The 15685-nt window shown below is 46.4% G+C and overlaps 1 protein-coding gene across 2 annotated transcripts in view; it reads right to left on the bottom strand.

The window, feature by feature from the left end:
• Positions 1 to 537: 537 nt before the first annotated feature.
• Positions 538 to 15685, bottom strand: part of grm7 (glutamate metabotropic receptor 7) — a 198811-nt gene continuing 183663 nt past the window's right edge. Inside the window, exons 9-11 of one of the 2 annotated variants that reach the window (XM_076746551.1) lie at positions 10572 to 10818; positions 8405 to 8427; positions 538 to 3507 (exon numbers count right to left, since the gene is read on the bottom strand). In XM_076746551.1, coding sequence (XP_076602666.1) covers positions 8423 to 8427; positions 10572 to 10818 — 252 coding nt within the window. In that variant the 3' untranslated portion in view covers positions 538 to 3507; positions 8405 to 8422. The remainder of the gene's footprint in view (positions 3508 to 8404; positions 8428 to 10571; positions 10819 to 15685) is intronic. The other variant, XM_076746543.1, reaches the window with a different exon arrangement.

Here is a 15685-nt window from a genome sequence, read left to right as displayed (position 1 = left end):
AGACGAAGCTTTGACATCTGAATGAACACTGAAGGTGTCGTCACTGATGACGTGAACTGTTCCTGTTCACACATGAGCCCTTCCTGCTCGTTTGACCCAAAAGTTTACTGCTAAAAAAGTTTACTCAGAGTACATTTTAGCTGAGCTACTTTAAAAAACATGTACTTTTACTTCTAATGGAGTACTCTGCTGTTCTTTCCATCCTTGGCAGCTGAAGATAAAGTGTGGTTCTCACTCTTGATGCCTTTAAACCTCCATGTTTAGCAGCCGGCCAGTGTGAGGGCACAGAAAAGGGCAAAACAGACCTCTGCACATTTATTCTACTCCTGAAACGACAACTTATCTCAGTGTGGGGAATAATGATTTGATAGTAGTGCTCGGCCAGGTGAGTGTGGCAAACACTGCAGAGTTCTGTGGGCTGAGCATTCAGGGTCTGCAGACGCTGATTTATTGATGATGCTCAATGAAAAACAAGCTTCTTGGGAACTGAGATCGAGTGGTTCATTTTCTGAAAATCCTTCATGTACTTCAGATATTTTCTTTTTATTCCCAACAGCTTTTCAGTGCCCATCTTCTCCACAAAAGAACCATTTTTATCTCAATTAGGCCACAGACAAAGAAAATGGAGACGAGACATTTCTGCAAATCCAACAGATCACACTGTTCTGATGGAGCTTCACACGTGACGAGGAATGAAATGAGATTCCTCAAGGCAATTCATGAGAAAAACTTTGTAAGAGTAAGACACGAGCACCAAACTGTGTTTCCGCCGGGAATATATCTAAAAAAATAACCAAATGTTTTTTTTATTTCATGTTGATACATTCTTGGACAACACCACAGAATAGTTGCATGAGTGGCCAAATGTAAATCTCTCCCACAACATTGGCACATAAGCAGCAAGGGCAACATGAATATACCTAGTACAAACAGTAGAAAACATACATGCTTCCTTTTTTTAACAAGTATTTTGTTTTTTAAATATATATTCATCTTTTCTCCATTTCCCATAGTTTCCAGGAAAGTAAGAAACCGATCAAAGCCATATTCTGCCGTGTGAGAAAGAATCAGTGGAAGTCAACGTTAAAGAAACGGAAACGAACTCAAAAACAGTACAATTCAGAGCAGACAGGTGGAGTCAACTGTGAGAATTTCATTATTTTAAACTTTTTTTCAGATTCTGTTTCAACATTGAACATATCAGGCATGCATTGACAACCTCGACATCAACACCTTTTGTTGTATCAGTAGTCCATGAAATCACCAGATATTCAGCACAAATCCAGTGACGCCTGGACCCCAGGACGTTCTTTTAAGGTGGCTACAACATAGTTAAGGGTCATCATCATCATCATCAGCATCGTCATCATCGTCGTCATCATCATACACCTACAAAATACTGGAGAAGTCATCGTGTATGCACGTGTGGAGAAGGAACACACATGTTGGGATGGGGATGTTTTCATCATGGGACCACGAACATTTCAAACAGCTCAAACAAAAAACGCCTCTTTTTTTTTTTTTTTTTTTTTTTTTTAGCTTTGTGTCTGCGGCCAGCTGAGGAATCTGATTTTTACCACGTCAGTGGACTGAAGTGAAGACTGTTGGACTCACAAACAACAAACCGCTGAAGGCAGATGTTTTTTTTGCTTGCTGTGTCACATCTGTCACATGGTCAGCAGGACGACGCACTACAACGTCGTCTGACCACATTCCTAATCGGAGATACTTAAAGCTAATCAGAACTTTAAATCTTAAATATTTTTCTATAACAGAGGTCTTCAAACTGTGAGGTGCCCCCCCCGGGGAGGGGCTCGTGAGGCAAAGATACCGTGTGAGGTGAAAGTTAAAGGTGCATGCAGGCATTCTACAGTTACAGGAAACTTCATTTACACAAATATCCCTTTTCTTTGCCACGTGGAATACACTCTGTGGAAGATTCACGGCGAAAAATCCACAAATATCCGATTTTGAGTTTCTTGTACCTTTTAAAACACTGAGCACCCAATTTCCACAACCTGCATCAAAAACCACTTGTTGAAGTCAGATCTCAGTGCGATCCCAACAGACAGACAGTAAACACATACTGATATCATTCAGTGTGACTTACACTTCCTGAGGATATCGTTTTCTCTGACGTCCGTCCAGAAAGAGAAATCAAGAGAAGAAAGACGCTTCAGAACTCGCCTGAGAATCATCACGTTTTAAGTTTTCTTCAGTATCAAAGTGATCCAGTGATAGTTGTCTGTACATCCACGGATACACTGGAAACAGGAGCTGCTAACGGGAGCTGCTAACGAGAGCTGCTAACAGCTAATTCAGGGCTCAAGTTGTAGCCCAAAGCGTAACTCGCTTCCATGCAGTGTTACATCGAGGATAACTGGACCTGCTGGTAGATATCTATCACCAAGTCCAGTTTCCTGGATGACTGAGAATCTTTATGCCTCCTCTTTATTTCTGTAGTGCTAAAACTCAGCGCATGATTATAGACGTAAGACAAAGGATAAAAGTGGCAGTGACAGAAATCCACTCGCATTTTCATGTTCAGTATTTACTGAATCTGAGAACATAACAGAGAGTCAGACTTCGACGACTCCTCCATTAAATAATTATGCTGTAATTTTCAGGCTGTAATCTGAAGCGTTTGAGACGAGCGCGTGTTCACGTAGGATCCCAAAACTTCACTGAATGAAGCTGGTTGAAAAAATTCTTTCAGGACATTGGGATTTTTGTGCCAAATGACATTTTAGCAACAAAAATCAGATTCCAGGTGGCAGCGAGAGCAAAGCCCTCAAAAGCAAAGAATATGGCTCTAATAAAAAACAATGTGCATCCAAGAAGCAAGAGCAGAACAGATTCATCATCAACGTCATAATCATCGTCGTCTCCAAAGAAAAAGTCAACAACCAAAGGAGGCCAACATATAAAGAACTACACACACGTGGACAGGAAGGTTGGAAAACTTGCAGTGTGGAAGTACATTAAAAGACACGAGGAGGCGAGCTCCGCAGAAAGGTCACGTCAGGCCCAGACGGCGGCTTCGTTTGACATCAACAGCGGGGAGAGACGCAATGTGGAGCCCCGAGAGCTCTGCCGACTGTTCACCACCCAGAGGCTGCAGGAGGTCCACTGGAGCGTCCATGTTTGTTCGCTCGTCAGCACCCACCAACAGAAAGATGTTTCTTAACTATTTCCCCACATCCCAGCATCTTCATCAACGTCTCTGCTTCCTCCCTTCTCTTTGTGTGCCCAGAGGAAAGTCCCACAATGCTTTGCTTTAGCATCTGAAAGTCTATGGTGGGCAATGAAGCACGAGACCAAAGAAATGAAATAAGAGAAATAAAAAAACCTTCTTTTTCTCGCTCCCCTTGTTTTCAGCCAGCAGGGCAGGAGACCAGACATCTCCAGCTATCACTCTCTTCCCTTTTCAGTCTCTCGTTCCGATGGAGGAATGCTATTAGATCACAAGGTCGTTGTAGCTCACATATTTCTTCTTTGCTGCTGGACCTGAAAAGAGGAGAAAATGGACAAAATCAGCCTCGGCGCTGGCGGCTGTTCTTCAGGGGAAGGTTAATGGTGAGCGTTATGATCGAGGTGAGAGGAGAGTTAATGACAGAGGTGAATTAAATTACCCCAAAGTTTTTCAAATAAAGCTTGAATTATGAACTCTCAAAAGCGAGGATGGTGCAGTTTGTCTTTGTGCTGCCTGAAGAGAAAGGCCTTCTCTTCTTTCATAATTCTGTGTAATAAAGTGATGCAATGTTTTTTAGGTGTTGAGAGGTCATAACTCAAAAGCAGAAGCATTTGCAGCAGAAAGAAAAACAAAGAAATCAAAAGGTGTCTGAGAAAAACATCAACCTCTGCACAAAAGAAGCTCAAAGAAACTTGTGTTTGTCTGGGGCCGCAGACCGAGGGCGTCCTCAGCCGCCGGCAGACAGGTGCAGCTGTGGTTGAAGGTGAATGCTCTGTAGTATTTACTGTAGATCAATAAATATGCTCTCAGCCAATCATCAAGCTTCCTAACCAGAAGGTCGGCACCGGGGTCAAAGTCAGCTCAAGTTCAGGTTGTGCTCCAGACCTGCGGAGACAACCCTGAACTTCTTTAAAGTCGTTTCATCCAAACGACTGAGCATTAATGAACTGCTCCATCATTAAGAGAGAGCATTAACGACAAGAGACAGGAAGATAATCCCGAGGACAACACTGCGATTAACACAGATGTCCTCCACCTGTACCTTTAAAACACCTGTCACAGTCTGAGTCAAAAATCAGTCAAAGCACAACTCACAGACATCAATCACATGACGTCCATCAGGAGTAAACATCCAGAAATCAGCCTTGAAGTCACGAAAAAAGACGCTTCTTCTAACCAAAGGAGTTTTCTTCAGTCTGTACGTCCGCTTTGACCAAACACAAACAAATCCAGGCTAGAAGAACAAGAATGAGGCTAATCTTTCTATTTTAAGACCATTTTTACTTTATTTCAAATTCATAATTCCATGTATTGAGTATTAACTAACGACTGTACTATTAACAGAGAGTGTTAACGATAATAAAGACGGATCTTCTTTCAAGACTTCTCCTTGCTGGACATCCTGTCTTGAAAATTCACCTCCTGCTCCACAGAAGAACACGTGAAACGACCCGTGAAGGGTTTTGCTGCTTTGTTTAATGAAAACAGTCGACTTACATTTTCAACATTATTCTGCTGCTGCTGCGTTCAGGTTAACCTCGTGGACAAAATCATCAGATTAGCGGATGGCAAGTGACTTCGCTCCAGACGTCCTTCTGAACGTCTTACGCTCAGTTTCCACCAAAACACCACAAACTCTTTGATCTGCCTGGTCTGAACTCAAACCTGAGCACCGAAACGCAGCAGACGGAGAGTTTCAAGGTCGTGTCTCACGCTGGCCATCGTGGCGAGATGAGAATAAGGCCCTCAGATGTGAAATGAACAGGTAGAACAGGCGTCATCTGTTCTCTTTAGTTATGACCACCTCCCTATCTCCCCCCTGCAGATGCAGCTCCCCCTCCCCTCCACCGGTGACCACTTGGCCCTCAGCGCTCATCCACTGACAAATGGATTCAAGCCAAAAGCCCATCATCAATCACGCCAGGAAGATAAAAGGGAAAGTGACGTAATGCGCTTATGAAGGCCTGAAAGCATCGTGAAGCTTCTCCACTTTGTCAGAATGTGTCTTCTTCATTCAGAGAGCAGCCAGTTCAGAGTCTGACAGCGTTCAACGATTCAGTCCGGACCGTCAGAAACGCCTCAGCGAGACGAAGAGCAGCCTCATCTCTGGATCAGATTCACGGGGAAACGTCTTTTCTCTTCAGGTGTTTAGGATGAAGAGGAGGAAGACGCCCCTACACATGTGAACAGTGAGGTTCAATAACAGCTGGTGTTGGAAAAGTCCATCTGACTGCACATCAGCAGATTCTCAGCAACCTGAATCACATTTTAGTGTTTCAACGAAGGAAAATATTTTGGTACTTTTACTCAGACAGAAACTCTGCTGTTAATCTTCCCATAGCCTGATATTTAAATTCACTTTCCTTTTAAATGAATCATCTCTCTCAGTGTGTTCAACGCGCTTGATATTCATTATGTAAATGATAAAATCTGTAGACACCTGAAATCAAAGTGACTCCTGAGTTTTCTAATGGCTTTAACCAACTCTACAAACTCATTAGCATTAAAACTGCATTGATTTAAGCACATACTGAACATTTTGAAACCGCTTTCAATCACCTCCAATCTTTCCACTAAATGCTCTTAAGGGAGGCGTCTTCCTCCATCTTCGTCCACATGTGATGAATCTGAACGTAGCATGACTATTAATTATCTGTATCTGTCAAAACGGCAAAAACAGTTTCAGGTGAATTCATTTGTTGACATCTGAAGTTTGCTGCTGAACCTCCATATTCATTTAAAAGGTGTCACCTGGACGAGTCAGAATCAAAAGACAGGTGAGTGCAAAGCTAAGACTGGGGGTGAGGTTTGGAGGGACTGCTCGAAAGCTTCTTTCTGACTGCAGCCGATATTTAAGCTTTAAGAGGAGTGTAGACGTCTTTGTTACATAAGAAATCAGCTTCCGAAGAAAGGCAGAGAGGCCTAAGAAGAGCAGAATCAGAGAGATCTGGTTTTTGAAGAGCGACTGAAGCCAGAAGAACGAAGAGCGATAGAGATCTTTCTTTGTTGTCGGGGAATCAGCTGTAGGAGCAGCGAGGAAGGGGGGGGGGGGGGCGAGAGAGGGAGATTGAAAAGAGAGAGGATTTAAAAATCGAGCGAAGCCAGTAAAGCCGAGGCTGGACGAGAGGAGGCAGCAGAAAGAGAGAAATGGAGTGAGAAACGAGGGGGGAGTCGAAACCGGATGGGCCGGGCCAACAGATGGTCCTGCCGGTCTTCAGGGAGTCATGACTGAGCTGCAGTCTGCCAGCGCTGCTGTGTCTCCTCTACCGTGAACTGACTGTGAATAGAAAAGAGACTGAGGTCCAGAGTCCTGCTATGTCCATAACACAGCAGGAACACCCCCCCCCAACTGTGCAGTAACAAGCAGGACTGATTGATGAGCCTGAATTATCCAGATCCCATAGGCGGCACCAGAGAGTCTGTCAGGGTCTTCATTATTTAAAGAACACCAGCAAATAGACGAGGTACAGATTCAGAATCTGAGGGTCAATGTCAAGTGTCGTCACTGCTCAGAGCGACACACACGAACACCAACATCAGTGTTTTTAGAGCGTGCTCTGCTAAAAGGTGGCATCATCCTGCTAACATCACTAACAACCAGCTAGCATCCTTCTATCAGCCAGCTAACACTGCTAACAGCGGTTAACATCGCGCTAACATCACTATCAGCCTTCTAACACTGCTAACACCGGCTAACGTCCTGCTAACATCACGACAGCCGTCTAGCATTGCTAACAGCTGGCTAACATCATTAGCAGCAGTGGCAGCAGTCAGCTGCACCAGAGGAGCTCCTGTAAACTGTCACACATGGTCTCTGTCTCTGCCTGCCTTCACGTTCTCATTTTCAAGAGTGTTTGACGGTGAAACGATGCATTTTGTCATCACACCAAAGCTAACTGAATAATAATCCAGGTGATCCAGTGTGGAGGGGGTTGTTATGGAGAGTAGGGCGTCATTGGACAGAATTAGCTGGAGAAGCAGGGAAACAGTAGCTGAATAAAGCCAGAAAGCAATCAGAAAGCATTATGCTTGTCAAAGTTATTTCCAGGTTATTTCTTGTGCTGTAGCCCCTGCACAGCCCCAGCACAGCCCGACCACACCCCCAGCACAGTGCCACCACAGGGCCAGCACAGCCCCAGCACAGCCCGACCACAGCCCCAGCACAGCCCCAGCACAGCCCGACCACACCCCCAGCACAGTGCCACCACAGGGCCAGCACAGCCCCAGCACAGCCCGACCACAGCCCCAGCACAACGCCACCACAGGGCCAGCACAGCCCCAGCACAGCCCGACCACAGCGCCACCTGCAGGGTCCACAGCTCAGCAGTTGTCCTCTCTCTCGGGACATTGTGTAGAATAGGAAGGATTTCCCAGCATGCCACATGCACAGTTTACACCCTGGAGAGCAGGAGCAGTGCAGTAAAACCAGAGGTCCTGGAGGTCAGAGCCATTGTTAAAGTGCCACCCAGGATAGCATGCAGGCAGCGGAGGGGGAGGACGAGGAGGAGGAAGAGGAGGAGGAGGAGGAGGAGGAGGAGGAGGACTGTAAATCTGCCTCTCAAACAGTCGTATTAAGCTCCGCTCATTGAAAAGTTATGAGTCAACTGAAAGACGGCGATAAAGAGCTGAGAGACAATACTCAACATTCCCTGCACTCACTCTTCACTGGCCGACCCCGCTGTCTGTCTGTCTGTCCGTCTGTCTGTCCGTCTGTCTGTCTGTCTGTCTGTCTCTATGTCTCTGTCTGTCTGTCTGTCTGTCTGTCTGTCTGTCTCTATGTCTCTATCTGTTTGTCTGTCTGTCTGTCTGTCTGTCTGTCTCTATGTCTCTGTCTGTCTGTCTCTATGTCTCTGTCTGTCTGTCTATCTGTCTGTCTGTCTCTATGTCTCTGTCTGTCTGTCTGTCTGTCTGTCTGTCTCTATGTCTCTGTCTGTCTGTCTGTCTCTCTCTGTCCCTCTGTCTGTCTCTATGTCTCTGTCTGTCTGTCTGTCTCTGTCTGTCTGTCTGTCTGTCTGTCTCTATGTCTCTGTCTGTCTCTCTCTCTGTCTCTCTCTGTCCCTCTGTCTCTCTCTCTCTCTCTCTCTCTCTCTGTCTCTCTCTCTGTCTCCCTACCTGTCTCTGTCTCTCTGTCTCTCTCTCCTCAAACCTCCAGAAGAAAATGGATCAAGGTCAGGACAGCAAAGCAGAAGTAGAAGATTAATGTGCTCTTACCTCCAATAAATTATGAAATTAGCCTGTCGGGGGGAGAAAAACATTATTTGGTGAGTTGTCCCTCAGAGCCCCAAAGGGAGTCCCACTTCGAGCTGCTAATGTGACCATGTTGCCATGTAATTTAAATTTGTGCACTTATTTCTGAGAACATTCAGGCTGGAGCTCTTTCTTTATTACAGTTCTGATTTCCTGCGGAACACGAATGCAACATTTGAGATATTTTTCATTTCAAAGGCAATGATGTGTTCATGCTTGTCGGTGAGCATCACCGAGCTGGAATATCAGTAAACAGCCCAGAAGAAAGGAAACATGTGGAACGTGGACAGTCCTGATGTCGACCACAGGCAGACAGACAGCTCACACGCCGTCCTTAAAGACGTTATCAACATTTGATGAAAATATCTGATCTCCACCGCTTTGTCTGAGGAAACATGGCCTCTGTCAGACAGCTGCTAGCATGCAGCGCTGTGCAGGCAGACAGGTGGCAAGGGCAGACTGGTCCATCACCAGGTCTCTCAGGTCAGACCTGATGGTTCAAGGATTCAGCTCTGTTGTGTAGACATGAAGGTCCAGGTTTTCCTCAGTGAGAGCTAGTTAGTGTGAAAACGTCTGAAGGCCACCGTGTTCTGAGAAGCCGCACAGGTGGACGCCTGCTGTCAAACAGGTAGAAATAATACAGAACTCAAATGATGAACATCTAATGATGGAGATAATTATCCGTCTGTCTCTCCTGGAGGACTTTCATGGCTGCTGTTCACGGGAAAAGGAAGGAAGAACTAGTTTTTTACAGAGCGAGGAGTTCAAAGCTCCTTTCTCACCTCCACACAGCCGACCAATCACGGCTTGACGTGGCTGTGAATGATCTGTGAACATTCACTGATGTGAAGTCAGGCAAAATGTCATTGTCTTACAGAGTTAATAAAGTTATAGAGTCCACAGAGGTATCACTACCTTCATGACTGATGGAGCCAATCAGCACTCTGCAGAACTTCACCCAATGAGAGGACACGGAAATCTGTCATCAGTGAACGTTCATTCATTCACGATCAATCACTTCACGTTAGAACAGAGTTATGTTGACAAAGAATTTAATGCAGGCAGCGTTATGATTCGTCCATGTGGGACATCGATGTCATTTCTAGAAGACAGGGCTCTACGAACTCCATGTTCATCACAGACAAGAACCAAGCAAATAATCAACCAATAGATTATCAAACGTGAGGTCATGTGTGTATGAAATAAACATTTTTAAAGGGAGAGCTCGACATTTTGGGAAATCTTCTTCTTCTCTATCTTGCTGAGTCACATATTCAGATTGATCCACTCTAATGACTGTTGACCGAACATGAAGCTAAAGCCTGCAGCTGGTTAGCTTAGCTTAGCATAAGGACTAGAAACAGCTGGCATGGCTTTGTCCAAAGGCAATAAAATTCACCTTCCATCAGCTCGAAAGCTCCAGATTAACATGTGACACCTGGTTTGTTTCACCTGTACAAAACAAAGCTGCCATATATTTGGGAGGTTGTGTCAGATGTTTCTGATTTCTTAGCTGCTTCTTCCATTTCCAGTCTTTATGCTAAGCTACGCTAACCAGCTGCTGACTGTAGCTTCATGTTTAGAGAGTGGATCAACATGAACATGTGACTCTCAGGAAGAAAGAGAAGAAACCCATTTCAAACTCTTCCATTAAAACCATTCACCCGTGTCTCTCTCTCTCTCTCTCTCTCTCTCTCTCTCTCTCTCTCTCTCACACACACACACACACACACACACACACACACACTGATGATGAGTGACATCACACCAGGTGAGGTTTGCTTGTTTTCACTTCCTGTTGTTTGAAATATCTCAAAGGTGTCTTCAGCGTCTCAGTCCAGGAAACAGGACTTACAGAAGTTCGGCCATAATTTTCCTTCTCATCCTTCAAACAGCTGACCACATCAAAGTCCAGCCGGTCAGGAGGTGAACAAACGTACGGTTGGATGAGTGAAATAATAACACGCTTTATTACGTTTAATTGATTTCAGGTCCACTTCAGTTCACTTCACAGTCTATCTGTGACTGAAGGAACTCTGAGGAGCTCACGCTCGCTTGTTCTTTAGGATTCAGGATGAAATGAAAATCACGTTTTGACTGACGGACGTGTTCAGCCTTGGTCGGTACTTACTGTTCGGGTCGACGTTCTCGCACAGCTCTGTCTTGGCCTCTCCGTTGGGTCTGTCGCTGGCCTTGTGGGACAGTCGGGACGACATGGTGGCGGCCGTGACGACGGCTTTGAAAGAACGTTTCCTCTTCTGCACGTTGAGCTCGGGGTGGAAGATGATGACGTAGACTTTGGGCATGTAGAGCATCCCGAGCGCCACAGACGCACTCAGGTTCATGGAGATGGTCAGTGTGGTGGTCTGGATGTAGAGCTGAGGGGAGCAGGAGGACAAAGAGCAGTTAGAAAAAAAAAACCAGGAGCAGCGCGGAGAGCAGGTTCATGTGTGGACGCTCGGCCGTGGAAGAGGAGTCAGAGGAGTCACAGAGATCACGGAACGGATCATGAAGGCTTCCAGGCCAGAGGAGGTTTGATCTCCAGCGTGTTCTGGAACCCCTCCAGAGGAAGGAGCCTGGGAGCTGCTGGACCACCTCAACTGTCACCTTTCAACATGTAGGAGCAGCACCTCCTCTGAGCTCCTCACCCGAACACTGTACTTTACCTTGAGTTTATCTTCTATCTGGATAAAATCCTTAAAATTACATTAAGTCCCTCATTAAAAAATCCTGATGATGCAAATGTCTTAATAACTGTTTCACTGTGAAGTCAGGCTCCAGGTGTCCACCTCACACCTGTGGAAGCTGAACACTGAACCATGATTGGTTCCAGACTGTTTGTGATGTCACAGATCCTGCTCGTGGGCTGGCCTCTTTAAAGCTGGACAGAACCTTTGAGCATGAAGGTGAAAACAGGTGAAGAACAGCACATGTCTGACGCAGAGAGACTAACTGTTCAAATAAGGCCTCAAACAGTGACATGGAACCTGAGAGCAGTGACGGTGAACAGCTTCATGTCAGTTTTTCTATCTAATCATTCGTCAGCTTGTGTGTCATGCAGAAGAAAGCAGGTCTCTATCAGGACACAACACCACGTCTCAGCAGGCCTGTGACGCTCGGTGCCGTCAGGACTGAGTCCATTTATTTGGTCATGACCATGTGAATGAAGTGCCTGCCTGGCTCAGGAAACACAGCCTGTGGAAAAGAACCAAACTCTTGACACTTTTTATGAGCTGGTGAAGGATTGTTTTTTATTATGCGCTGTGTTCTCGACCCTCACCTACAGCAGAGAACAGCAGCACACAGCTGGGCCGCCGCATTAATGTTTTATGCGCTGTGTATATTGCACCTGCATCCGAAGCCGTGGCCCTCTGAACCCAATAGAAGGCTAATGTGGGCCCGGGATGAATGCGTAAAGAGGCCGGCCGCGCTGCGATGGGCTTCCCACAGTGGGTTTCATAGAGTTCAGCCTCACTGTCTTTATGTGTTATGGCCCTGCTGTCACAGTGTGATGTATGCCATTTACAGCCAGCAGCCACAGGCCCGCTCACAGCAGGCTGAGAGGATGATGACGAGGAGGAGGAGGGAATGAGGAAGGCAGCGGCGTATTCAGACCTCCACAAACGTGATCAAAGGTTTTCTCTCATGACGGCTGCACATATTTTAGGACTCGTTTTTTTCTGTTCCTCCATCCAGAAACACATTTCAAACCCTGAGAGAGCTGCAGCAGCACGAGCAGCTCACAAGTCCACCTGCAGACCAGCAACAGACAACATGCAGACAACTGACAACTGACAATGGACAACTGACAACTGACAACGCACAACTGACAATGGACAACTGACAACGCACAACTGAAAATTGACAACAGACAACAGACAACTGACAACTGACAACTGACGACGGACAACTGACGACAGACAACTGACAACTGACAACTGACAATGGACAACTGGCAATGGACAACTGACAACGCACAACTGACAACTGACAACTGACGACGGACAACTGACGACAGACAACTGACAATGGACAACTGACAACTGACAATGGACAACTGACAACTGACAACTGACGACGGACAACTGACGACGGACAACTGACGACAGACAACTGACAACGGACAACTGACAACGGACAACTGACAACTGACGACAGACAACTGACTACGGACAACTGACAACTGACAACTGATGACGGACAACTGACGACGGACAACTGACGACGGACAACTGACGACTGACGACGGACAACTGACGACATACAACTGACAACGGGCAACTGACAATGGACAACTGACGACGGACAACTGACGACGGACAACTGACGACGGACGACGGACAACTGACAACTGACAACGGACGACTGACGGCATACAACTGACAACGGGCAACTGACAATGGACAACTGACAACTGACAACGCACAACTGACAACTGACAACTGACGACGGACAACTGACGACAGACAACTGACAACGGACAACTGACAACTGACAATGGACAACTGACAACTGACAATGGACAACAGACAACTGACAACTGACAACTGACGACGGACAACTGACGACAGACAACAGACAACGGACGACTGACAACTGACGACGGACGACTGACGACAGACAACTGACAACGGACAACTGACAACTGACAACTGACGACGGACAACTGACAACGGACAACTGACGACGGACAACTGACGACGGACAACGGACGACTGACGACGGACAACTGACGACGGACAACTGACGACGGACAACGGACGACATACAACGGACGACTGACGACGGACAACTGACAACTGACAACGGACGACTGACGACGGACAACTGACGACGGACAACTGACGACTGACGACGGACAACTGACGACGGACAACTGACGACGGACAACGGACGACATACAACGGACGACTGACGACGGACAACTGACAACTGACAACGGACGACTGACGACGGACAACTGATGACGGACAACTGACGACGGACAACTGACGACGGACAACTGACAACTGACAACTGACAACTGACAACTGACAATGGACAACTGACAACTGACAACGGACAACTGACGACGGACAACTGACAACTGACAACGGACGACTGACGACGGACAACTGACGACGGACAACTGACGACTGACGACAGACAACTGACAACGGACAACTGACAACTGACAACAGACAACAGACAACTGACAACTGACAACTGACGACGGACAACTGACGACAGACAACTGACAACTGACAACGGACAACTGACAACTGACAACTGACAATGGACAACTGACAATGGACAACTGACAACGCACAACTGACAACTGACAACTGACGACGGACAACTGACGACAGACAACTGACAACGGACAACTGACAACTGACAACTGACAACTGACAATGGACAACTGACAATGGACAACTGACAACTGACAACTGACAACTGACGACGGACAACTGACGACAGACAACAGACAACGGACGACTGACAACTGACGACGGACGACTGACGACAGACAACTGACAACGGACAACTGACAACTGACAACTGACGACGGACAACTGACAACGGACAACTGACGACGGACAACTGACGACGGACAACGGACGACTGACGACGGACAACTGACGACGGACAACGGACGACATACAACGGACGACTGACGACGGACAACTGACAACTGACAACGGACAACTGACGACGGACAACTGACAACTGACAACGGACGACTGACGACGGACAACTGACGACGGACAACTGACGACGGACAACTGACAACTACGACGGACAACTGACGACGGACAACTGGCAACAGACATTGGACAACTGACAACTGACAGCGAACAACAGACAACAGAAAATGGAGAACGGACAAGTGACGACGGACTCATACTCTGAGTACTCCATCCTCTGCTGCTGTACACGTGTACTCTGCTTCAGTTACTCGACAGACAAACATTGTGTCACCTGGTTAATGTCAGTCCAGCTCTCTCTCTTCTTATCTCTGTTTCGGTCTCTCTCTTCTTATCTCTGTTTCGGTCTCTCTCTCTCTCTTTATCTCTGCTTTGGTCTCTCTCTCTCTTTTTATCTCTGTTTCGGTCTCTCTCTCTTTTTTTTAATCTCTGTTTCGGTCTCTCTCTTTTTTTATCTCTGTTTCGGTCTCTCTCTCTTTTTTTTTTTATCTCTGTTTCGGTCTCTCTCTTTTTATCTCTGTTTCGGTCTCTCTCTCTTTTTTTTTAATCTCTGTTTTGGTCTCTCTTTTTTTTAATCTCTGTTTTGCTCTCTCTCTTTTTATCTCTGTTTCGGTCTGTCTCTCTTTTTTTATCTCTGTTTTGGGCTCTCTCTCTCTTTTTATCTCTGTTTCGGTCTCCTCCAGCTCCTGAGGGTAATATCTGGCTCCTTAGCCGCTCTGCAGCCATTGCTGCTGTCATGCATTGGTATTGGTGGAGGACCGGTTCACACCGGAGGAGCTGCAGCTCATCAGCACTTTCAAAGCCAACTCAGAAAGTGTGTTGAAAGCTGCTCGGCTCTGCGCTCACTGGACTGAACTGGATGTTCTCGTGAGGTTTGTGACTTTTATTTGACAAGCAAACATTTGTGATGTGCTTTTGTGTCGTTCTGCATCACCTGTTCTTCTGTGTCTGTTTGCTAATGTGCAGTTTCTTTGTTCTGACCTGCCACCTGTGGACTACAGGTGTGAATCAGCTTGAAGCTGTAATCAGGTACACCGTTAATGTTTGAGCTGTACCCTTTAAGTAAATCAGATAAAGAAATGAGGATGCACTGAACCAGTGTGGCTGAGGGTGAAGCAGCTGCTCAGACTGCAAACAGAAAACATGCTGGTCATAAAGTGAAAATGAAATAAATCCAGAGAACAGGAAATGAAGCGGCCCTTTGGTGTGACTGTGAGGCTACAGGCCTGATCAGTACATGCAGACAAACACACACACTCTGTCTCGTATCTGATCAGCTCACAATGAACGATCACGGTGTTTGTTTGTCTGATAGAAATCGGTGCGATGAGTCGTCAGATAGAGGAAACATCAAACACCAGCAGAAGATTTGGATTAGAGATCACAGCATTGAGTTTGTGCTGTGAGCGTTTCACTGACTGTGTTTGACGTTCAGAGTCCGCTCAGCGTTTTCAGGACGTCAGTGAGATGCTAACCTGATTTGTGAGAATGTGATAAAGAGACAGAAAAGACGACAAAGTGGACAATCGAGAGGAGGGAAGCGTCTGTGATCAGGACT

Source organism: Chaetodon auriga, chromosome 2 (assembly GCF_051107435.1).
Source record: "Chaetodon auriga isolate fChaAug3 chromosome 2, fChaAug3.hap1, whole genome shotgun sequence".
Lineage (NCBI taxonomy): Eukaryota > Metazoa > Chordata > Actinopteri > Chaetodontiformes > Chaetodontidae > Chaetodon > Chaetodon auriga.
Note: the sequence above shows the minus strand (reverse complement) of the source record. Positions and strands in the feature narration are given on the sequence as shown.